The sequence below is a fragment of the Rhododendron vialii genome, chromosome 11a (genome assembly GCF_030253575.1).
Source record: "Rhododendron vialii isolate Sample 1 chromosome 11a, ASM3025357v1".
NCBI lineage: Eukaryota > Viridiplantae > Streptophyta > Magnoliopsida > Ericales > Ericaceae > Rhododendron > Rhododendron vialii.
The window spans coordinates 16,599,830-16,626,129 of NC_080567.1; the positions used below are offsets into that span (position 1 = coordinate 16,599,830).

Here is a 26,300-nt window from a genome sequence, read left to right on the forward strand (position 1 = left end):
TACTTTTTGGATAAGAAAGTGAACTTTAAGTTGGTGAAAGATATTGTTACTAATATTTGGCGAAAATTTGGTATCTATGAAGTTCTTTCAAACGATCGGGGTTTCTATTTTTTCAAGTTCTCTCATGGTGATGCTATTAGGAAGCTAATAGAGGCTGGGCCATGGCTCATTGCTGGGAAACTTATGATTCTAAAGCCTTGGAGACCACAGATGTCCTTGGAGAAAGAGCAACTGTCTAAATTCCTATTTGGGTGCAATTTTCCAGCATTCCTCTTGAATTCTGGAATGAAGAAGGGTTGAGTCCTATTGCTAGTGCGATTGGTGTTCTTCTTTATGCAGATGATATGACGGAAAATTGTCAGAGGCTCATTTTTGCAAGAATTTGTGTTGAGGTTGATGTAAGTACTGAATTGTTGGATTCAGTGGAAGTGGTAAATGCTACTGGGGTTAGCTGTGAAATCCCTATTAAGTATTCCTGGAAACCTACAAAATGCTCCTTCTGTAAGGTTTTTGGTCACTTGGATGCAAGATGCTCTAAGAAGGTTGCAAAGGTTGTGACTAATAGTCTATGAAGCACGGATACTTCAAAACTTCAAAAATGTCGCCGTACCTGTACCGGGTACGGGTACAGTGCCGGTACGGCAAAATTTGATCGGGTACTTTTGATAATTTTGGGTACGGCATGGGTACGTTTTAGCCCAAAATGATTTTTTTTTCAAAATTTCAGGGATTTTTTTGTAAATAATTATAAAATATAGGCTTATTGTGTAATTTTTTTGTCTTTTATATACACATACATGTTTACTGAGTCACTGAGAGAGGCAGCGGTCTAGGGCTCCAAATCGGAACAGAAGACGTAAGTTCTCTCTCTTTTATATACACATACACGTTTACACTGAGTCAATGTTTGTAAGTACTGTTGGTATGTAAGGAACAAGGAACTCGTCTAGCTTTGATCTAGGCACGTTGAACTTGATGTATGAACTTCGAACTTTTATCTATCTTACATTTTGTTGGTAAAATGGGTTTATATTTCATTTAAAGCAATAAAAAATAGAAAAAAATTATATATCTATTCACCGTACCCCCGCCGTACCCGTACCCTACTTTTTTGGGGTTTTGCCGTTTCCCGTACCGGTACCCGTACCCGTACCGCGTACCGGTACCCGTGCTCCATAGCTAATAGTACTCCTGTTGTTTCTAAACCTAGCCCTGAGGTTGGTGGCACATGTGAAGTTGATAGGGTAGTTCCTAAGGGCGGTTCTAGTAAAAGTCCTCATAAATCTTCTGAGATTCCTTGTTCTCCACAGCTTGCTGATAATGCTAACCCTTCAAGGGTGGGTAGGCCTAATGTGTTGGGGAGCCCTTTTCAGCCTTTTGGTATTCCTCAAATTACCAAGCCTGTTAGCCATCCTAAAGTTTTGCCTTGCATTCCTCAGACTGGAGGTGATCAAAAATCTGCTCGACTTCAAATTTGTGATGATGCTGCCATTGAACAAGTGGTGAATCAGTATAGTAGGGGACTTGAATTGGTTGTGGATACCAAACCAGGTAAGCCAACTCTGGTGGATTCCTTTTTCCCTTCTAGGAATGATTTGGGAGATATAGGGTTTATTGCTAGTCCATATGCTCGTAATAGATTCTCTCCTCTTTCTGGAAAGGTGGTAGATGCTACTGGTGCTACTTCTTCTTCAGTTGTTCCGAATGTGGAAGATAGTATGCCTGGCCGTGTCGATGATGATCTTCCTTTGAATGTGAAAGATGTTGCTCCTCCTTTGCCCAAGGGTGGAAGGGGTAAGGCTAAAGGGAAAGGTGGTAATAAAAAGTCTTAACTTTCTTAATGTCTAAGATTGGTGTGTGGAATATAAGGGGCCTCAATAACCCCTTAAAGTAAAAGGAGATTCTGTCCTTTATAAGAGGGAATAAGATTTCTCTATTTGGTGTTGTAGAGGCTAAAGTCAGGCCTGGTAATTTGGCTAGTGTTACAGCTTGATGTTTTCCAAGTAATTGGAGTTGTGTTAATAATCTGGGTAACATGTCAGTGGCTCGAATCATTGTAGGTTGGGATCCTCAGGTTTTTTCTGCTTCTTTGGCGTTTTGCTCTGCCCAAATGATTGTGGTAGTTGTTGAAGTGATTGTTGAGCGCAAGATGTTCTATGCTTCTATTGTGTATGGGATGAACTTAGCTAGAGATAGAATTGGACTGTGGTCTGCTTTGAGGGATCTGTATTCTGCTCTGGGTGACTCTGCATGGATTCTCATGGGTGATTTCAATGTCGTTTGAAGGCCAGATGAGAGGTTGGAGGGCTTTGATGAGTCGGCTGCTTCTGACTTCAATAGTTGCTTGGAGGATATTAGTATGCATGATATGGTTACAAAAGGGTATTGGTTCACTTGGTCTAACAAGAGGAGTTTAAAGCTTGTCCTTTCAGATTCTTTAATTTTTGGATGAATGATAGTAGGTTTCAAGATATCCTTCACTCTTCTTGGAACATTACTTGTGGAAGGAATCCGATGGAAAGGCTCAGTCAGAAGCTTAGGGGCCTTAAGCCTATTCTTAAGGCTTTTCATAAACAACACTATAGTAACCTCAGTAGGAGAGTTCAGGCTGCTCGGGTCAATCTATCTAAAATTCAGAGTTTGTGCCTCAGATTTGGTCATGATCAAGCTTTATGTGACCTTGAGAAGGATTTGGTTCAACAATTCTATGCTCTTTCCAGTGCTGAAGAGGCCTATAAACAGCAAAAGTCTAGAGTGAATTGGCTGGCTTTGGGGGATAAGAATACAAAAAAATTTCATCAAAAAATGAATGCCCATAGAGTGAGGAACACTATTCTTAGCTTGGTAAGTGTTCAAGGTGTTACATTGGATAACCCTGCTGATATTGAGGTGGAAATTCTTGGGTATTATAAGCACCTTTTGGGGTCTCCATTTAGCCAAAAGCGAGACGCCTCTGAGACTCTTTCTGCTGCTATTTAGAAAAAGGTTCCTTTGGGGTATAGGGAGGGTTTAATAAGGCCTGTCTCTGAAGGGCAAATTCTGAGTGCTCTTAAATCTATTCACCGTGACAAGGCCCCTGGGCCTGATGAGTTTAATTCTGCTTTCTTTCAGGATAATTGGAGCATTATCAAGGAGGACTTTGTGGCAGGTATTCTCTTTTTCTTTGAATCTGGATATATGCCTGTGGGATGGAATTCTACTGCTGTTACTCTAGTGCCTAAAGTTTCTGCTCCTCATTCTCTTAAGGACTATAGACCTATAGCGTGCTGTAATACAGTGTATAAATGTATTACCAAAGTTCTTGCCACCGACTTCAAGCAGTTTTACCCAGTATCGTAGGGCCTCCTCAATCTGCCTTTATCAAAGGCAGATCAATTCTGGATAATATCTTGTTAATGCAGGAGATTGTTAGGGGTTACCACAGGGATCAAGGGCCTCCTCGTTGTACTATAAAGCTTGATATCATGAAAGCCTATGATAGTGTCGATTGGGATTTCCTTGTTTCAGTTATGAGGTATATGGAGTTCCCTGTTCAATTCATTGACTGGGTCAGGGCTTGTGTTTCCACTCCTCATTTTTATGTGGTTATTAATGGTGAGCTGAGAGGTTTTTTTCCAGGAAGGAGAGGATTAAGGCAAGGGGATCCTATTTCCCCTTGCCTTTTTTTGTTAGTCATGGAGGCTTTTTCTGCAATTCTGCTTTCTAGAATAGCTCAAGGGGGGTTCACTTATCATCCTAAATGTGTTGATATCAACCTCTCCCATTTGGCCTTTGCTGATGATATGTTTATTGTTTGTGGGGCCTCTAATGCATCTTTTGTGACTATAGACAGTGTGTTTAAGGAGTTCTATTTGTTTTCTGGGTTGTAACCTAATTTTGATAAGAGTGCATGTTTCTTTGCTGGAGTTGGGGATGAGTTGAAGCAGGGTTTGAGGTCTATTTTGGAGATTCCAGAAGCTTCCCTTCCTGTTAAATACCTTGGGGTTCCTCTTATATCTACCAAATTGAGATATTCTGATTGTGTAGTGCTCAAAACCAGGATGCTGGCTAGAATTCAGTCTTGGTCTAATAGGTCTCTCTCTTTTGGTGGAAGGGCCCAATTAATAAGTTCAGTTTTGTTTAGTATTCATGTGTATTGGTCTTCAATTTTTATTCTTCCTTGCAAGCTTATGAAGGAGATTGAGAGCATGCTTAGTGCTTTCCTTTGGCAAGGAATACAACTAAAAACCTCTGGAGCCAAAGTGGCTTGGAGTACTGTGTGTACGCCTAAGAAAGAAGGTTGTTTAGGTTTTAAAAGGTTAAAAGATTGGAATAAGGCTTCTATGCTGAGACACTTATGGGCTCTTTGCAAGAAGGAAGACATCCTTTGGGTTAAATGGGTTCATACGTATGTTATCAAACACAACTGTATTTGGTCTATGAACTTGCCTGGTGACTCTTCTTGAACAATGAGAAAGCTTTTTGGTCTGAGGAGAGTGGGTCTTCAATATATCAAAGCTCAGATTGGGAATGGCAAGAATACTTTTTTGTGGCTAGATAATTGGCACAATCTTGGCCCTCTATTACTCAAATATGGTGATGGTGTGACTACTAATCTTGGTAGATCTCTTCATGCTAAGGTGTGTTCTATAATTCATAATGGAATTTGGAGATGGTATGGAAGCAGATCTGTAATTGTTAGAGATATCGTTGCTAATACTTGACCCTAATCTTTTACCTCATCCTGCAAATGAGGATTCTGTAATCTGGACTTTGTCTCCATTAGGGTGTTATTCTGCAAAGTCTGCTTGGGAGGCTCTTAGATCTTCAGTTTCTGAGGTTGAATGGTATCATTTGGTTTGGCACAAGAGGCATGTTCCGAGGTGGTCTTTTATTCAATGGGTGAGTATTCTGGGGAGGTTGAATACTCGAGACAGGTTAATGGAGTGGGGTATTGTCCATGATAGTAGCTGTGACTTATGTTTGGGGAGTGTTGAATCACATGCTCACTTGTTCTTCTCTTGCCATTTCTCCTCTCGAGTCTGGTTAGGGATCGGAGCTCAGTTGGGTTCTTTCACTCATGATTGGTCTCTTGCTTCTGAGGTTTCTTGGGGTTCTCATTCTTGCAAAAATAAATCTATATGGGCTTCTTTGCTTAAGCTTTGCCTAGCTGCAGCTATTTACTACATTTGGAGGGAGAGGAATGGACGCATCTTTCAACAGATTGGGCATAATCCTGAGGTAGTGATGCACCAAATTCTGGAAGAAGTCAAGTCTTGTGCTAGCTCATGGCGGAATGTTCCCAAGACAGTGGATAACCTCCATACCTGCATGTCATGGGAGATCCCAGATTCTATTTTTTTGTAGTTTCAATTCCTTTGGGTGTCTCTACGGTGATTCTCTTGGTTTCTTTTGTCTAGCTTTGTTGCCTAGGTTTGGTTGTATTCTGTTTGCAGGCTTTTCCCCCCTGCTTGTTGCCTAGGTTTGGTTGTATTCTGTTTGCAGGCTTTTCCCCCCTGCTCGTTTGTTGGGCTTCTGTCCCCTTTATAAAATTGCTTGGTTCCAAAAAAAAGTTTACGTGGTTCCCCAAACTCGGATACGTCCACGGAGAGAGAACAACTACCACTAATATTGAATGAGTACAATGAGATACAAAATACCCTTCTCTAACTCTCAAAATCTCAGTATTTTTATCTCCCTCAAACTCACACAATTTTTATCTCACAATTTTCTCTCTGCTGTTTTTTTCCACACTTATCACGGCACACATGCACTGCCACATTTAAATAGGAATAAAAGAGGGATCTACACACTTGACTCTTCATATTCCAAGCATCACAAATGCTCTTTGGGACTTTCCAAGCACAGCCAGCTAATTATAGAGAGGTTTCTAGAGAAGTCATTCACATGGGCAAAACCCAACAGCTCTTTCATGCTCGATGATGTATTGCTAGATCCCCAAAGCTACAAATTTAGCCAACCTGACCTGGAATTGCTAGAATCTTTGAAACCACTAGTATAATGCTCGTGCTTCGCATGTTTCTATGTGCTCATTGATTTAATTGGTAGTCGGGAAGTTAACATACATATGTTTTTTGTTCTTATTTCGGAGGTGAATGAATTTGGGGCAGTCGGAGGGTCTCCCGAGGCAACCGAAAAATACCTCCGAAGTTCATCTTATTTGGACATTTTAGCAGTTAATGTGACTGTTATATCACCCCATGATGTGAGAAACGAGACTTTGACCTCTTTTTGTTTTATTAGTTCTCAAATTTTGTTAGCCATCCATCATGTGGTCATTTTGGCACCATTCCTTTAGGCAATTTCACTTTTGAATCTTGTCTCATACAAGTAGTGCAAAACGTTGCAGGCAACAATTGACATGAAAAGCTCACTGAAATCAGTATCTTCCAAAATAAATCAGTAGCTTTAACATCATTCTGTTCAACAAGAGATGGACTGCAGTAGTCAAACGTATATAAATCATCTGGAATGCAGTGTTCATAATGTAATTATCCCAATGTTTCAACAGACAGTATCAATTTAACAACTGGTATCTCGGATGCCTAAAAGATCCTGAAACTCCAAAAATCTCATGCATCATCAAAAGAACAGAAGAGCTTTAGAAACCAGTGGGTTTTATTTCATGAAGGAAGGCCCACAGATCAGTCTCAGTGGTACCTGCCATTGTCGCGTCCGTCTAGGCCATTATTTTCCGGCTCTTTAGCGGGTAAGGGCTCCTGCAGTTAAGCCAGGAGTGTTTCTGGTTTCTGAAGCACTGATTGCCCTCTCTTTACCCATTTTGCTCAGTAAAAAGAAAAGCTTAGCAAGCGGCCAACAAAACGAAGAGCTTTTTCAAACCAAACAGATCATTTCCTCCACCTTCAATGTCTGTTCATGAAAAGCAAAGAGAAAAAAACTAAGTTGTCGCAGTAGGCCATTCAAAATTGCAGAATAATAAAAAAGGGACATACACTTGTTAATTTATGTGCTTTAATTAACATCTGTGGTCCATTGATGTCCAAAGAGTCGCTTAAAGCACCTCTACAGATGGAGTAGTTAGCTCCACGACCTACGTATGCCTGTCATCGTATTCAATTGCAACTGAAAATGTACTTGTACGTGATGCAAGAAGGTAACTCAGCGCTATGATTGGCTACCTCTACAGATGGAGGAAATAACTAGATTAACCTGTGTTGAAAAATGTATGCATTATAACTTGTGAAAATTTATATGCATCTCTATTAATTATTTTGATGATTAATTCAATGATATTTTTATTCGGCAAATACAAAATTATCGAAAAGTCGATTCCCGAATTAAATATTTTCGTGACCTTGAAATATAGCATAAAGTCTCTTGGATTCATGATTTATATTTACAAAGACTTTATTGAGCTCAATACATGCTTTAACGGTTTATTTAGATGAAATTGTGAGCCACAGGTTGACGAACCGGCTGACAAGCCGGCTGTCTGAACAGAAAGCTGTGACAACCGGACGACCACCCGGATGACCACTCTATCAAACGGCTAGTTTCCAACGGCTAGTTTCAAACGGCTAGTTTCCAACGGCTAGTTTCCAACGGCTAGTTTCCAACGGCTAGTTTCAAACGGCTAGTTTCCAACGGCTAGTTTCCAACGGCTAGTTCCAACGGCTAGTTTCCAACGGCTAGGAAGCATATGGATGGCTATATAAGGCATCAAGAACTCATTAATGAGTACATACACAAGCTACAACATTCCATATTATTGCAAGAGCAAATTCTCAAAAGATCAAAGCCAAAAATTCTCATTGTTCTTCCACTTTCATATTATTCTCGAGAGAAAATTTGTACAAGTCGTGAGCGATAATTTTCATACCTTCTTCACATACTTGTATTTCCTAAGTGAGTGTTTGAGTCAAACACTTGAAAGCTTAGAAGACCAAATTCGGGTTGGAATTTGGGTGTTATTGTTTTTGAGAAGTTTTCGGAGAAAATTCTTGCGGTTGTGCTAGCTCCTCGGGAAAGCTAGAGGCATTCGGTTCTTGTAAGCACCCGCAAGACTTACAAGTTGTAATCTTTTAAAGATTAGTCTAACCTTCAAGTAATTGCTTGAGGAGAAGTGGAGTAGGGCCGGACCGTGGACAAATCCGGACCGAACCACTATAAACGGGTTCTATCTCTCTATCTCTCTATTTTGATTGCATACTTATTGTTTGCATATATTGTTAGAGATAAATTTTTATTGGTAATTATTACTAGCAATCCTATTCACCCCCCCTCTAGGTTGCATAATTTGGGTAACAATTGGTATCAGAGCCTCGGCTCTTGTTTGTAGATTTAACCATCTAAGAGTTAAGATCCATGGCAACCACTAGTAATGTTTCTTGTATCGAAGGTCAATCGTCCAATAGACCTCCCTTGTTCACCGGAGAAAATTACTCTCATTGGAAAAATAGAATGATGATCTTTATTCAATCCACGGATTATGATCTATGGAAAATTATCAAAAATGGTCCCATTATTCCTACTAAGAAAGTTGGAGAAGAGACTATGCCTAAACCAGATTATGAGTGGAGTCATTTGGAAAAGGCTTCAATAGAAAAGAACTATAGAGCTATGAACCTTCTTTTTTGTGCTATTACTCCCAATGAATATGATTGTGTTTCCGCATGTGAATCGGCTAAAGAAATATGGGATAAGTTAGAAATGTCACATGAAGGAGATAGTCAAGTTAAGGAGTCCAAAATTGATATTCTTGTGCATAGCTATGAGCTCTTCAAAATGAAACCGGATGAATCTATATCTCAAATGTTTGCTAGATTTGCTAGTATTACTAACGGTTTAAAAGCTCTTGGAAAGATTTACAGTCAATCCGAAATGACAAGGAAGGTGCTCCGTTCCATGCCAACCAATTGGGACACTACCACCTCCATCATCCTGCAATCCAAAGATTTCTCAACATACACGATGGACAAGCTCATGGGATCTCTCATGACGGAGGAAATGCATCACAACCTCAAGGGTGAAAAAGAGAAGAAAGTTAAGGATCTTGCCTTCAAAAGTACAACAAGCAAATCAAAAAGCAAGGAGGATTCAAGCAACGAAAGTGAGGATGATGAAATGGCGCTCATCACAAAAACGTTCAAGAAACTCCTCAAAAATAGAGCATCTCACAAAGGCAGAGGATTTTCAAGAAAAGATGGAGGCAAAGAAGAAAATAGTAAAAAGGATCCAATCATTTGCTACGAGTGCAAGAAGCCCGGCCACATCAAAAGTGAATGTCCATATGCAAAAAAATATTCAAAGAAGGACAAAAAGAGAGCTATGATGGCCGCATGGGACAATAGTGACGATAGTAGCTCCGATGAGGACGATGAGCAACAAGAGGTCGCTAACTTGTGTTTCATGGCCATCGAAGAAAACGAGGTAGATCTCGACTCATCCTATTCCTTTGATGAATTATTTATTGCCTATAAAGAGTTGAAAGTAGAATTTGAAAAGGTTGTTTCTAAAAACAAATTTCTTAAAAAGGTTGCTAAAGATCTTTCACTAGAAATAGATGATTTAATTGAAGAGAAAGATATTTTGGAGGAAGAAAATGAAAGTTTAAGAACCTCTTTGGAAAAAGAAAAAGAGTATTTGAAGGATACTTCCAAAAACGAATCTTTAGAAAAACAAATTGATGATTTAACTAATTCTCTTTCAAAACTCACTAGTGGAAAAGAAAGTTTAGACATTCTTCTTGGAAAACAAATGGTTTCTTTTCACAAGGCCGGAATTGGTTATAATCCCACTCAACACAAAAATCTTTTTGAAAAAGATGTTCCTCCTTCTAGCCATTCTAAATTGACATGTCATTATTGTGGTAAAATTGGTCATATTTCTCCTACATGTCCTATGAAAGGATACTCATCTTCTAATGCAAAAAAGGTTTGGGTTCCTAAGAACCGTATCAATGCTAACCTTCAAGGACCCAAGATGATTTGGGTACCAAAAGTCAAGAATTGATGTGCTATTGTAGGTATGCTTCAAAAGTTCTCTCAAGGAAGGAAGTTGGTACCTTGATAGTGGATGTTCAAGACACATGACCGGTGACAAGAGGGCTTTCAATTCTCTTTCGCCTAAAGATGGTGGACATGTCACATTTGGAGACAACAACAAAGGCAAAATCATAGGAATCGGTGATATAGGTAATTCTCCTATTATTGAAGATGTTTTACTTGTTAGTGGTTTAAAACACAATCTTCTTAGCATAAGTCAATTATGTGATAGAGGAAATCGTGTTATCTTTGAAAAATTCAAATGTATCATTGAAAATGTCAAAAGCAACAAGACACTCTTCGTTGGACAAAGACTTGAAAATGTATATGTTTTTAATCTCAATGATTTAAGTAATTGTGATATAAAATGTTTTTCCGCTTTGAGTGAAAATAGTTGGCTTTGGCATAGGCGCCTAGGACATGCAAGTATGGATGCTATTTCAAAACTCTCTAAAAAAAATTTGGTAAAAGGTCTTCCTAAAATCAAATTTGAAAAAGATAGACTTTGTGGTCCTTGCCAACAAGGAAAACAAACCAAGGTTTCTTTTAAGTCCAAAAATGTTGTTTCAACTACTAGACCTTTGCAATTATTTCATATGGATTTGTTTGGACCAACTCGCTCTCCAAGTCTTTGTGGAAACTATTATTGTCTTGTTGTTGTTGATGATTTCTCTAGATATACATGGGTGATGTTCCTAGCTCATAAGAATGAGGCTTATCCTAATTTCACTAAACTTTGTAGAAGAGTTCAAAATGAAAAAGGATTTGTTATTTCTAACATTCGTACGGATCATGGAAAAGAACTTGACAATTCTTTATATGAAAAGTTTTGTGATGAACATGGTATTGGTCATAACTTTTCCGTACCTCGTACTCCTCAACAAAATGGAGTAGTAGAGAGAAAAAATCGTACTCTGGAAGAAATGGCCCGCACTATGCTTTGTGAAAACTCTTTGCCAAAATATTTTTGGGCGGAAGCCGTTAATACCTCATGCTATATTTTGAATCGAGTTTTAATTAGGCCTATCCTCAAGAAAACTCCTTATGAGCTTTGGAATGGTAGAATACCCAACATTAATTACTTTCATGCCTTCGGTTGTAAATGTTATGTATTAAACAATGGAAAAGATAACTTGGGTAAATTTGATTCAAAATCGGATGAAGGCATCTTTATTGGTTACTCTCTTACTAGCAAAGCATATAGAATTTATAATAAGCGCACTAATCTTGTTGAAGAATCTATTCACGTTTCCTTTGATGAATCTAATCCTTGTGCTACTAAGGATGTTGTTGATAATGATGACTTAGAGATTACACATAAGATTCATGACTTGACAATTCAAGAAAAAGTTGATGGTGATACTCAAGTAGAAAGCTCTCAAATCAAAGAAGATGAAGTTATTAATCAACCTCAAGATGCCATGGGAGACAACCAAGATCTTTCCAAGGATTGGAGATTCGTGCAAAACCATCCAAAGGACTTGATTCTTGGAGAAGTTTCGAAAGGGGTAACCACTCGCTCGTCTCATAGAAATTTTTGTGAAAATCAAGCTTTTGTTTCTCAAATTGAGCCTAAAAACTTTCCGGAAGCTCAAGATGATGAAAATTGGATTTTGGCCATGCAAGATGAGTTAAATCAATTTGAAAGGAATAAAGTTTGGGCATTAGTACCTAAGCCTCTTGATCACACTATTATAGGTACTAAATGGGTTTTTCGTAACAAGCTAGATGAATCCGGAAATATTGTTAGGAATAAAGCTAGACTTGTTGCTCAAGGTTATAATCAAGAAGAAGGTATTGATTTTGAAGAAACTTTTGCACCGGTAGCTAGATTAGAGGCTATTCGCATATTACTTGCCTTTGCATCTTTCAAAAATTTCAAGCTTTATCAAATGGATGTGAAAAGTGCATTTTTGAATGGGTTCATAAATGAAGAAGTTTATGTCAAACAACCTCCCGGCTTTGAAGATCATGTATACCCCGATCATGTTTTTAAACTCTCAAAAGCTTTATATGGTTTGAAGCAAGCACCACGTGCATGGTATGATAGACTTAGTTCATTCTTGCTTGACAATGGCTTTACTCGTGGAAAAATTGATACTACTCTTTTCATTAAAGCCAAAGGTAAAGATATGCTCATTATTCAAATATATGTTGATGATATTGTCTTTGGTGCCACTAATGATAATATGTGCAAAGAGTTTGCTAAGTGTATGCAAGGTGAATTTGAAATGAGTATGATGGGGGAGCTTAACTTCTTCCTCGGACTTCAAATCAAGCAAACTAATGAGGGGATCCTAATCAACCAAGCCAAGTATGCGAAAGAACTTATTAAGAAGTTTGGCATGGAAGGATCAAAGCCAACGAGCACACCAATGAGCACATCAACTAAGCTAGACAAAGATGAGAATGGTAAGACCGTCAATGAAAAGATGTATCGAGGTATGATCGGCTCATTACTTTATCTCACTGCAAGTAGACCGGATATAATGTTTAGTGTTTGCATGTGTGCTAGATTTCAATCATGTCCTAAAGAATCGCATTTAAAAGCTATTAAACGTATCTTTAAATATGTTGCCGGTTCTCATGACTTAGGATTGTTTTATCCACGTGGAGCTGCATTTGATTTAATTGGTTATTCGGATGCGGATTTTGGAGGTTTCAAAGTTGATCGTAAAAGTACAAGTGGGACTTGCCAATTTCTAGGGCACTCTCTAGTGTCTTGGCATAGCAAGAAACAAAATTCCGTAGCTCTATCTACCGCCGAGGTGGAATATGTAGCGGCCGGAAGTTGTTGTGCCCAAATATTGTGGATCAAACAACAAATGGAGGATTTCAATTTGCAATATGATCATATTCCTATTAAATGTGATAATACTAGTGCAATTAGCTTAACCAAGAATCCAATTCAACATTCTCGAACAAAACATATTGAGATTAGACATCATTTTATAAGAGATCATGTTCAAAAAGGGGATATTGAACTTAACTTTATTAGTACCGACAAGCAATTGGCGGACATTTTCACAAAACCCCTTGGTGAAGAACAATTTTGTTTCATTCGACGAGAACTCGGCATGTCTAATCATTTATGAAAAAGTTTTGTGTTCTTGATGTCAAAAGTTTTTTTTTGGATTCAATGTTGAGTTGATTGAATTCGTAAATATCATACTTGATGGAGAGTACAAATGATCTTGATAAAGAAATCACCCTCCAAACATTTTATCATATGTTTCATTTTCCTGTGTTTGGTATGAAGAAAATCAGTTTTATGGTCTTTAATGTTACTCCTCTTAAACGATTTCTGGACTTAACCTGCATTTGTCAGTCGGATGTCCAAGCGGATGTCCAACCGGACAACCGTGAGGTTGAGACTTATTCAAGCTTTTGCGTTGCTAACTCTGATTTATTAAGTCTGTTACACTTAGTTTGTATGAACTTCATGGCTTAGTGCTTAAATTGTCTCTTATATACTTCGCCGATATGAATTTCTTGTCTCTAAGCTTGCAGGGATAATCATTCTCGGTAATACCCCTCGCATTCTTTAAAAAGCTCTCTTTTAGGGGGAGCATGTATTAAGGGGACACAACAATAAACACCCGAACACAATTTTCTTCCCCTATTCTATATCTCTTTCGGCGCCGCATCTCTACCGCATCCCCTATCCTATCTCTATCTCTTCATATATATCTCTTTCGGCGCCTACCGCATCCCCTATCTCAAATTTCAAACAATTCGGATATCCTCAATCTCAAATTTCAAACAATTCGGCTATCCTCAATCTCAAATTTCAAACAATTCGGATATCCTCAATCTCAACTTTCAAACAATTCGGCGCGGCATTCCTTATCCTCAAACACTTCTCTCATACTCTATAAATTCAACAACACTCTCTCTATCTCTTCATCTATCTATCTCTCCTTCTCTCTCGGCCTAAATCTCTCATCAAGCAATGGCAAACATACCGCAAGGGTTACCGTTTGAGTTTTACGAAAGAGATGCCGAACGAGCAGAGTTCAGGTTGTTTATCCAAACCATTTGGATGCAACTCTTTATCTTCATTCTGCTGTGTGCGTTACTTACCATGAGAATACCACCATGGTTCGGATGGAATGTAAATGTGGATACTCTGTGGTATTGGATTGGCATTATAGCTGCCGTTGTAGCAGCCATTATTCGAGAATACGAAAATCAAGGACGCCAAGCTCTCAATGAACGAAGATAGAGTGCTACAGGGCAAGAGCGGCATGGTGCTGGAACCATGGCCCTATTGTTTTTCTCTTTTTAGTTTTTTTTTTATGATGTCACAGGGGGAGAAAAAGCCAAGTTTTAATTAATCATAGATAACTGCTTTGGTGCATGTATTAAGGGGGAGATTGGCATAACTCCTACTTGAATAAAAACTATCATTTTGTGTCATCATCAAAAAGGGGGAGATTGTTGAAAAATGTATGCATTATAACTTGTGAAAATTTATATGCATCTCTATTAATTATTTTGATGATTAATTCAATGATATTTTTATTCGGCAAATACAAAATTATCGAAAAGTCGATTCCCGAATTAAATATTTTCGTGACCTTGAAATATAGCATAAAGTCTCTTGGATTCATGATTTATATTTACAAAGACTTTATTGAGCTCAATACATGCTTTAACGGTTTATTTAGATGAAATTGTGAGCCACAGGTTGACGAACCGGCTGACAAGCCGGCTGTCTGAACAGAAAGCTGTGACAACCGGACGACCACCCGGATGACCACTCTATCAAACGGCTAGTTTCCAACGGCTAGTTTCAAACGGCTAGTTTCCAACGGCTAGTTTCCAACGGCTAGTTTCCAACGGCTAGTTTCAAACGGCTAGTTTCCAACGGCTAGTTTCCAACGGCTAGTTCCAACGGCTAGTTTCCAACGGCTAGGAAGCATATGGATGGCTATATAAGGCATCAAGAACTCATTAATGAGTACATACACAAGCTACAACATTCCATATTATTGCAAGAGCAAATTCTCAAAAGATCAAAGCCAAAAATTCTCATTGTTCTTCCACTTTCATATTATTCTCGAGAGAAAATTTGTACAAGTCGTGAGCGATAATTTTCATACCTTCTTCACATACTTGTATTTCCTAAGTGAGTGTTTGAGTCAAACACTTGAAAGCTTAGAAGACCAAATTCGGGTTGGAATTTGGGTGTTATTGTTTTTGAGAAGTTTTCGGAGAAAATTCTTGCGGTTGTGCTAGCTCCTCGGGAAAGCTAGAGGCATTCGGTTCTTGTAAGCACCCGCAAGACTTACAAGTTGTAATCTTTTAAAGATTAGTCTAACCTTCAAGTAATTGCTTGAGGAGAAGTGGAGTAGGGCCGGACCGTGGACAAATCCGGACCGAACCACTATAAACGGGTTCTATCTCTCTATCTCTCTATTTTGATTGCATACTTATTGTTTGCATATATTGTTAGAGATAAATTTTTATTGGTAATTATTACTAGCAATCCTATTCACCCCCCCTCTAGGTTGCATAATTTGGGTAACAACCTGTAATGAACTTTCTTCTGTCAGAGATGGACTTTAGAAACTGTTTTACGTGTCAAATAGGAATTGAAATTTAAAAGGAACACAACTAAAATAGTTCAACCATACGATTCATGCTTTGCTTGGTACGAAAAATTTAAGAGAAAACATGCTTGAGCTTAAAACAGAATAAACCAAACCAAATATACCAAAAACAAACAAGCATCAATTAGAAATCCAAGGCATCTTTTGAAAAAGCCTTCTTTGTTTATGATCAGTACTGGAGCAACCTTTGGTTCTTCAAAGTAATGGCAAAAAAACATTAGAAACCAAACGACGGAGGACCACGAAACCAATCCACTTGAAGATCCTATCCATCTCAATGACCAGGGTTGCTACATCATATGAAAAGCAAAACGATGGTCTAATAAAAGTCAGCTATGCCATTTCAATAAGATTTTCAAAAAATGGCGCAAAACCTGAATTGTAAAAATTTTCTAGATATCTGGGTCAATTTGGCGCAAGTGGGCATTACATGGACTGTGCATCAATTAGCGCAGGGATGGAGTGCTACGACGTGTAATGGAGCCGATTCCAGTCCGGATTTGAACGCTTAAGGGAGACAAGAGAACAGAGCGACACATGAATGTTACAAAAATGATTAGCCAAATAATGTGAAAAGTTTGGGAAAATACCTTGTATGACAGAGCAGCCTGGTTGTCAACGCTTTAAGGGAGACAAGAGAACAGAGCGACACATGAATGTTACAAAAATGATAAGCCAAATAATGTGAAAAGTTTGGGTAAATACCTTGTATGAAAGAGCAGCCTGGTTTGACAATGGACAAGACCGTAGAGACGATGTCGTCAGAGAAAAATGAGATCAATAGATTGCAGATGAACAATGGGTTGCAGATAAACTTCTACTAACAGAATTGGCAGGATGCCTATTAATCATTTCTTCTTTTCGGAATACAAAATGATCAGTAAATCATTTCCCCTCATTTAACAAGCAAAATCCTGTCTTTTTTTAATTGATGACTTGGCTATCCCAATGCCACATCATTCTGCTCATATATTCTATTTGGATAGCATTTACCTGAATAATATTGGAGAAACCTGGACATGAACCAAAGAAACACACTTAGTTTCTCACTTCCTTATCTTCATATTTTTGCTTTACATTTTCTTTCCCTTCATAAATCTCCATACAAATCCTTGATCCCAAGTAGCATTCAAGAAGTTTCTTCCGTTCAAAAAAAAGTACAGCAGTCGCAGAACCCATCACAGATCCATGATCCGAACACAACCTCAATGGTCAAATAGACGCAATCAGAGTCCCAATCAGCAAATCCAAAAGTATGTGGAGGGTCTAACCAGTTCTGCATGTGGACTCCAGTGACATCCAAGTACATAATAGTTTGTTTAGAGGATGAGGCCGCTTCCGCCAGAATAAGGAGAGAATGAGAAGAATATATAGGAAAGAAATGGAAGTAGGGAAGAAAACAATCCAAAAGTGATCAAAGAAGAATACCTTTTGAGTTTCAGAAAGCTCATCAAGAGCAACATATTTGGATTCTGAAAATAGTCCTGTCACTTGTCCCACAATGTTGCAAACCATATCAGTCAGATGCTGAGATACATGAGGATGGTGAAAGGAAAAAACGTAGGATCGATCATGTTCACATTTCAGAGCATGGTTGTCATCAGACATTACCCATGCCAAGGAGTATCTACGTACAAGGGCATCACTCAAAGAAACAAATTCAGATAGCAATCTTAATTTCAAGAAATTACATGAAACCGACACCTAGACCTCGCCCTGAGCCGAGGTAATGAAGACTACAGAAGGCACATATTTGATATGACACAAAATACCAAGAATGTACAACTCGAAGCCCTTGACAATTTGAGTAATACTGAGATAGAAATGAGAGAGTAACTTTCACATGCATAGTTTTGGATGCATTTCTAGGAATAATGGGTTCTTTCCAAAAAGATAGATTGGAAATCAGATTTGTTTACCAGTCCGTTGTTTTCGCACCCTCAACTCCGAAGATCTTGTGACTTGTGAGCAAGATTCATGGATAGGGTACTGCAGTGAGAAAAATAGAAACTACATTTTCCAACTCAAACTAGCTCTCCCGCAATGGAACCCCTAAAGCGAACCAAAACCGAGATTAGCCCAAGTTTCCTACCACATATTCACTATCACTTCACAAACACATGCATACATACATACAATTACTTATATGTTGCCATTGCAATGCATAAATGTTAGAGGAAAGGGAAACCAAGGCTCAGATCAATGCATACTGAATAATCATGCAAGAAAAGTGACTCCGTCATGGCAGCAACCTGAGAAGAGAGAGAAAATGTCTCTGGGGGCCTCCAGGTTGCCCCACCACAAAACAGGTCGGACCTCAACGCCTGATTTGAATGAAGAAATATTATCATCAGAGCCTGTATTGTGACATTCCTCACTGTGCCGTCATAGCAGATAACAACAGGATCGCCATTAAGTTTTTGAACGATGTACTACAAAATGTATCGCGTGGAAATCAACCGTTTGTATGATTCTTTGATAAAAGATAGAAAGAAATCACAAGAAAAGGTAGGTTGCTGCCATTTTGAAAGGATTAAAAATCACCGAAGTTATGCGTAAACCCAATGATTTAAAACAAAGAAAAGATAAAGGATCCCAGAACAGGTTCTTTCAACCTTCTGGATGAACAGACAATTACTTCTCTGGCAGAGATAGAATGAGCCATCTCTTGATACCACACCATGAAAAAGACAGCTTCTCACCAACCCAAATACCTCAGACGGGTAGTTAGCATGAATGGGATACTTGTTATGGAAGAGAGAAGCCATGTCCACAACTAAGCCCCTGGGGGCTGGGGTAAGATTTCCCCCTACTCAAAATTTGAAGCCCCAGTCACGCAATTAGCTGAACAACTTTTGTAATAGAGGAGTCACTCTAGGAGTCAATAATATATCCTATTGCTGATGACCTCAGAATAAAATTAGCAACAGGTAATTTCAGAAGCCGTAAGTGCTTCTCTACTTGCAGCTCAATTAACTCGTTATATGTCGAATGCAAGCTACGAAGCAGGGGTGAAATTTCCTGAATGCGACAATTAATGTCCTCTAAGACAGCTCTCTCAATGAAAAAATCTTCAAATCCTACACTTTTTTTTGACACGTTCTAATCCTACACCGAAACCTTGAGAAAACAAATTTTCCATGAGGCAAGGCTCTAAAGTGTTAAAGAACTTCAAAACCTCATCTGGGCCCTTCTCAGAGAAAATAGAACTGACAATGTCACTAACAATTGACAGCATTACGTCCCAACTAAAATCAATGGTCAAAAGTTCACTCTTCCTAACCAAAAATCTATCACCAGAACAGTCGAAACAAAGTGGTAGAGCTGTCTGTAATAATTGCACCGCAGTCCACTGAGGGCCTGATCTCTTTGCCTTAAATAAGTCTGGATGTGGCAAGGAATTGGAGACAAACATTGCCAGCTGTTGGGCAGCTGGTCTTGTCAAGAAATAATTCTCAAACATAATCTTCAGTGATAACAATGCATCAATGGCTAGCTGCAAGTTGAGGTTGCCAAAATGAGAACTAAGCAACTGCTTCTCTACAGAGAACAGTTCCAAAACCTCTGCTTTTGCAGCAAGAGATTGAGGATAAAATAAATGAACATAGTCCCCATCAAAATAAGCACTTAGAGGCCCACATATAAGAGGGTTGATCTTAACTGTATGGTCCTCGTGAACATAAACTGATAACGCTTGCACGGAATGTTTATGCGTAATCGGAGGGCGATTAACAAAAAAAATATCCCCATCCATCATACTCCCATGTACCACTTGACCAGGGCTTAAAAATGTATGCCCCTTTGAACCTTCCCTCAACGAGTATGTTGACAAACCAGCTGTATAGGTCAAACAGAGCTTATCTCTCGCTCTCTCTCTCACACACACGTGGAAATACGAAAAGGGTTGTTGATAGAACATAAATCATAGGCTTTGGTGATCCTATTTTTGGATAGTGATCATCAAATTTACAGAGAGGGGCAACCAACCTCAGAAACATCCCTTCTCTCCATTTGAGCCTCATTCCTTGAGTTCAATTCCTTGAATTATTCAATGGTCCTTGTTCTCTATCTCTATCTCCCTGTCCATATATCCAAATATATTGTCTTTAGTACTAGCAGCAAAAGAAGAAGAAAATGGAAAAAGATACAAATGCAGGGTTTGGTTCGGTCAAAAACCAAATCCTACCAACAAACACACACCCAGATATATACATACACACATACATACACAAAGGCTGTTGATTTTGTAGACGTAACTGAAATCATAGGGATCAAGATGATCTTTTCAAGAGAGGGGGCAACCACTCTAAGAAACATCCCTTCTCTCTCTTTAGCAGCGTCATTCCATGATTTCAGTTTCAGAACCACCCAAAATGCTGGGTTTTCACAATAAATATATTTCATGTGTGTCAGCCCTGGTTTACCAAACGATCAGAATCAGAAACAACCCAAAATCTTAGTTTTAATCTCAATCAAACAAGGCTCTGAGGCAATCCTTGGTTGTTGCTTTCACAAAAGTTTTCCAAAGCTGTTTGGGAGCTTCTAAATGCACACCATTTCGATCATCGCCTCATTATACCAGGCTCCGAAAAAGAGTGAGGATAAATTAATGGAAAAAGGTGAGGCTCAGATCTGTGTTTTTATTGTAGAAGAGAAGGGTTTTCCCACCAGGGCTGCAACATAAGTTGCCCTGCAAAGAAATGGGTCACATCTTCTCAACATATGAACTTGAGAAAAATATCATCACAACCTCTTAAGGACCATGGTTCTTGCATGTAGCAACTAGCAACAACAGCAGCAGCAGAACAGGAAAAGATAGGAAATGCAAAACAAACAGGTCATAAACCAAATTCTTGGCACAAACTCACTCTCAGATACGTACGCCTACATATGCAAAGGGTTGTTGATATTTTTTAAGTAACTGAAATCATCGGTTTTGACGATCTGAGTAAGGGATGACTAAGACCGTCTAGTTACAGAGAGGGGCAACCACCCTTAGAAAGATCCCTTCTCTCTGCTTATTAGCCTCATTCTCTTCAGTTCCTTTCCAGATACTCATTCAAGTGATTCTATTTGCACACAACTTTCATTAGAGCATCTCCAAAACCCATACTCATTTATTGATAACCAGGGTGTCCGAGCCAACACCAGCCTTGTCTCAAGATGATATCCAGAATTCTAAGGGCGTCTTGAGAGTTCTCGGATTCTTCACCGCTTAGAGCATTGGCCATTGATTGCGACGGAATCTTGGCAGCTAGCTTATCTCCACCTTAAACGTCTTAGAGTTGTATGGTCTCCGTTGCCTTTTACGGTCATCGTTAGGACTTCCAGGGCATCGATTACCGTTTACAAATGTATAAAATCAGCAAGTGTCAACAGATCCAGAAAAGATACCAATACCAACATGGAAAGAGTCCTAAACAGGCTCTTCTCGCCGTACCTGCTAGACACGACATCCTCCAGCACAATGGTGAACTCTAGTTTATTCCTCGGAAGAGGATCCAGCGTAAACAGGCTCTTTTCGCCATCATAGGCAAAGTCCTACCTGCCAGCTCTGTATCGTAAACAAATTCAACCAACAAACACACGCACCCAGATATATATACACACATACTTACACAAAGGGCTGTTGATTTTGTAGATGTAACTGAAATCATAGACATTGACAATCTGATAAGGGATCAAGATAATCTTTTCAAGAGAGGGGCAACCACCCTAAGAAACATCCCTTCTCTCTGTTTATTAGCCTCATTCTAAGATTTGAGTTTCTGAACCACCCCAAATGCATGGGTTTTCAATGTAACTATATTTCATGTGTGTCAGCCCAAGATTACTAATCGATTAGAATCAGAACCAACCCAAAATCTTAATCTTAATTGAACAAGGCTCTGAGGCCGTGCTTGGTTCAATGTTGCTTTCACAAAAGTTTTCCAGAGCTGTTTGGGAATTGGGAGCTTCTAACTGCACACCATTTCGATCATCGCCTCAGTATTCCAGGCTCCGAAGAAGTGTGAGGATAAATTGATGGAAAAGGTGAGGCTCAGATCTGTGTTCTGGTTGTAGACGAGAAGGGTTTTCCCACCATGGCTGCAACATCAGTCGCCCTGCCAAGAAATGGGTCACATATTCTCAGCCTATGAACTTGAGAAAATTATCATCACAGCCTCTTATACTTGCTTATTCAGTGATCATGGTTCCTGTATGTAGCAACAGCAGCAGCAGCAGAACAGGAATAGATTAGGAAATGCGAACCAAACAGGTCATAAACCAAATTCCACGCACAAACTCACACTCTCAGATACATACATACGTCTACATATGCAAAGGATTGTAGATTTTTTTGAAGTAACTGAAATCATTGGCTTTGACGATCTGACTAAGGGACGACTAAGAGTCTAAGACCATCTAGTTACACAGAGGGGCAACCACCCTTAGAAACATCCCTTCTCTCTCCTTAGAAACAACCTACAGACCACAATCAGTTCATGTGAAACAAACAAGAATTACTAAGGCAATGGTTATACCATTTTCCAAACAAAATATTCAGCATGTATTGAAACTTGAAACACTAGACTTAAATAGTCATTCATTCGCCGAATCACCTAAGTTGTCAAACATTTAAAAACGAAATCAGTGCACTAATAAGGTTCTAATTATTCTCATTGTGATTGGCAAGGAAGTAGAACCGCAGACAAAATTTGGTTTTGAGTTATTCACATAGGTGGTTTACTACTCGAATACACAAATAATTGACTTCTTAAGAACTTAAACAACCTACCCACTTATGACAACTAGCAAAAAAACAAAAATTCCAACCCCGGGTAATACCCCTCTCATGGTTCAGAAACAAAAAACTTCGTGATGCTTCTAATTACCCATTTTTCCGATCTCAAAATTTAGCTCAAATGTAAACAGACAGCAAACCAGTTGGTTTTTCTTCCGCTTTGATGAACCAATGAAGTAAAGAAGAAAACAAACTTCTAGCAAAAAAAGGAAAGAACAATGTATTGTAGATAATTTACCAAGGCAAACTTCTAATTTACCAAGGCAACCCAACCCCATATGCAGGAGTTGCATAGTAACCGTGGTGATTAGAACCACCAGATTTGAGCCAATGGGACCGCCATGTTGCGATTTCTGAGGTGATAGTACGGAACCCAGATAAGCTTTCTGGAGTAAATCCATTTAAGAATTCCCCAAGTAATTTGTATCCAGGTAGGGATCATAAATATGTGCAGATTGTCCAGCCGCATACTCTGCCGTCCTCAAGTACTAAAGATACGCGGGATCCACCAGAGGTCCCACCTGGTTCCAATTCTGTTGAAATTAGGTGATTCTGATGCGCCAGGGCTCACATTTGATCCAAAAGGCAAACCTCCGCCGAACATCCTAGAGTCCATTCCAGGGGATGCCACAGCTGATGCAGCAGCACCAATTTCGAATAAAGGTGGCATGTTAGAAGTGCCAGTATTTACAGAGTACCCGCCTAAACCATAGTTCAGAAACGAAGAATTAGTAGGCATTCATATGCTGATAGTGAGAAGATAAGCTTCCTTTGCTGTTAAGCATAGAAGTAGAAGATCCTTTCATGTACGATTTATTAGAAGAAGCAGTAGTTCTATGCGGAGCCCCATTGCTCGTGAGCAAATCTGGATAAGACGTTTTTGCTGACTGCTCGGTAAGAGACATGTGAAAATGCCCAGATTCAGATTTGTTCGCTTACGGATGCTGCTGCGTAACATGATTCCGACTGCTTTGCAAATTGAAGGGATAGGTATTGGGGATCATCCTCATCATGTTCAATCTGTGGTGGTAAATACTTCTCTACATCTATCATAGCATTTGAAAGGTTCATGCCCGATAAAGTGGAGACCAGATCAGCAGACTCTGTAGCCGAAGCTGAGACACTGTTGAATGAGATTGGACTATTAAGGCTTCTCTTTCAGACATGTTTACTCTCTCTCTCCACAAATAGGAGCAAGGCAAGGGCTAGGAGCCCAAGCAATGAGTTGGGGATCGGGGGTGGTGCTGCGGGTTAAGGAACCACCCAAAATCGTAGCATAGGAATATGATACAGGTAGGCCAACATTTTTCCCATCAGATGAGCTCTGAACATTTACATTGGATTGGATAGGATTTGGAGATGCCAATTTTCTACGCACATGAGCCAACTCAGCTTCAGAAGAATCAAAGGCCTCACCGTTCTCAAAAGCATTACGGCTGGCAGTACACGAAGGATTCGTAGAGCCAGGAGTTGCACGCCCCAAATCATCCTGCATGTAGATATCGAAGTTTAAATTTCACCAACATAATCATGGAGGAACCCTCTAACAACAAATTGCCTATCAGTGTGGGTGCCTAACAGAAAGAAGAGGATCAAAAGATATTTCCATTGTACCAATAAAGAAGACAACGGCCGAGGGTCCAATTTAGAAGAATACTTTCTTTAAAATTACTAGTCACAAAACTAATGGACCCACAACCAACACACGCCTCATCTGAGAAAAGCACGAGTTTTGTCTCCGCAAAGACATTGCACTAGAACATAAAAATGGCTCCCACAGAAAACAAAAAACACCCTAAGGAATTGCAGTTCTCATCAACACAAAGGGATCATTAGGCTCTTTCATGCTCGATGATGTATTACTAGATCCTCAAAGCTACAAATTTAGCCAACCTGACCTGGAATTGCAAGAATCTTTGAAACCACTAGTGTAATGCTCGTGCTTCGCACGTTTCTGTGTGCTCATTGATGTAATTGGTAGTCGGGAAGTTAATATACATATGTTTTTTTGTTCTTATTTCAGAGGTGAATGAATTTGGGGCAGTCAGAGGGTCTCCTGAGGCAACCGAAAAGTCCCTCCAAAGTTCATCCTATTTGGACATTTCAGCAGTTAATGTGACTGTTATATCACCCCATGATGTGAGAAACGAGAATTTGACCTCATTTTGTTTTATTAGTTCTCAAATTTTGTTAGCCATCCATCATGTGGTCATTTTGGCACCATTCCTTTAGGCAATTTCACTTTTGAATCTTGTCTCATACAAGTAGTGCAAAACGTTGCAGGCAACAATTGACATGTAAAGCTCACTGAAATCAGTATCTTCCAAAATAAATCAGTAGCTTAACATCATTCTGTTCAACAAGAGATGGACTGCAGTAGTCAAACGTATATAAATCATCTGGGATGCAGTGTTCATAATGTAATTATCCCAATGTTTCAACAGACAGTATCAATTTAACAACTGGTATCTCGGATGCCTAATAGAGATCCTGAAACTCCAAAAATCTCATGCATCATCAAAAGAACAGAAGAGCTTCAGGAACCAGTGGGTTTTATTTCATGAAGGAAGGCCTACAGATCAGTCTCAGTGGTACCTGCCATTGTCGGGTCCGTCTAGGCCATTATTTTACCGCTCTTTAGCGGGTAGGGGCTACTGCAGTTGAGCCAGGAGTGTTTCTAGTTTCTGAAGCACTGATTGCCCTCTCTTTACCCATTTTGCTCAGTAAAAAGAAAAGCTTAGCAAGCGGCCAGCAAAACGAAGAGCTTTTCCAAACCAAACAGATCATTTCCGCCACCTTTAATGTCTGTTCATGAAAAGCAAAGTGAAAAAAACTAAAGTTTTCGAAGTAGGTCATTCAAACTTGCAGACTAATAAAAAAAAGGGACATAAACTTGTTAATTTATATCCTTTAATTAACATCTGCGGTCCATTGATGTCCGTAGAGTCTCTTAAAGCACCTTTATAGATGGAGTAGTTAGCTCCATGACCTACATATGCCTGTCATCGTATTCAATTGCCACTGAAAATGTACCTGTACGTGGTGCAAGAAGGTAACTCAGTGCTATGATTAGCTACCTCTACAGATAGAGGAAATAATTGGATTAACCTGTAATGAACTTTCTTCTGTCAGAGATGAACTTTAGAAACTGTTTTACATGTCAAATAGGAATTGAAATTTAAAACGAACACAACTAAAATAGTTCAACCATACGATTAATGCTTGCTTGGTACAAAAAATTTAAGAGAAAACATACTTGACCTTAAAACAGAATAAGGGGGTGTTCCACTTTTGAAAAAAAGTACTTTTTGAAAAAAGAAGGTAATTTCAAGCTCAAAAATCATGTGTTTACGCAAATAATTTTCCTACCAATATAGATCTTGTTTGATAGATCTCATTAAGAACTTTTAAACGGTGCAAAAAAATTTGAAAAAATATTTTTCATTTTCATTATATTTGAGTTTGAAATTACCTTCTTTTTCCAAAAAATACTTTTTTAACAAAACCGGAACACCCCCTTAACCAAACCAAATATACCAAAAACAAACAAGCATCAATTAGAAATCCAAGGCATCTTTTGAAAAAGCCTTCTTTGTTTATGATCAGTAAGGAGCACTGGAGCAACCTTTGGTTCTTCAAGGTAATGGCAAAAAAACATTAGAAACCAAACGACGGAGGACCACGAAACCAATCCACTTGAAGATCCTATCCATCTCAATGACCAGGGTTGCTACATCATATGAAAAGCAAAACGATGGTCCAATTAAAGTCAGATATGCCATTTCAATAAGATTTTCAAAAAATGGCGCAAAACCCGAATTGTAAAAATTTTCTAGATATCCAGGTCAATTTGGCGCAAGTGGGCATTACATGGACTGTGCATCAATTAGCGCAGGG

General features: G+C 39.0%; 2 protein-coding genes and 1 pseudogene across 2 annotated transcripts; 1 reads left to right on the forward strand and 2 right to left on the reverse strand.

The window, feature by feature from the left end:
- The window catches only part of LOC131306662 (pumilio homolog 3-like), a 28,934-nt pseudogene extending 2,988 nt beyond the window's left edge, over window positions 1-25,946 (reverse strand).
- LOC131306921 (uncharacterized) lies at window positions 599-6,605 on the forward strand. The gene is made up of 16 exons (XM_058333353.1): window positions 599-625; window positions 1,311-1,815; window positions 1,950-1,967; window positions 2,061-2,226; window positions 2,287-2,382; window positions 2,463-2,903; window positions 3,003-3,330; window positions 3,402-3,791; window positions 3,885-4,022; window positions 4,167-4,370; window positions 4,458-4,599; window positions 4,682-5,220; window positions 5,436-5,501; window positions 6,092-6,205; window positions 6,350-6,402; window positions 6,512-6,605. Exons 1-16 carry the CDS (start codon window positions 599-601, stop codon window positions 6,603-6,605), a joined length of 3,321 nt encoding a protein of 1,106 aa, XP_058189336.1.
- LOC131306663 (DNA-directed RNA polymerase V subunit 1-like) lies at window positions 6,371-19,594 on the reverse strand. The gene is made up of 3 exons (XM_058333059.1): window positions 16,325-19,594; window positions 15,539-15,909; window positions 6,371-7,170 (listed from the first exon to the last, which is right to left on the reverse strand). The coding sequence occupies exon 1, from the start codon at window positions 19,536-19,538 to the stop codon at window positions 18,693-18,695; it is 846 nt and encodes a 281-aa protein (XP_058189042.1). The 5' UTR covers window positions 19,539-19,594; the 3' UTR covers window positions 6,371-7,170; window positions 15,539-15,909; window positions 16,325-18,692.
- Window positions 25,947-26,300: the final 354 nt, after the last annotated feature.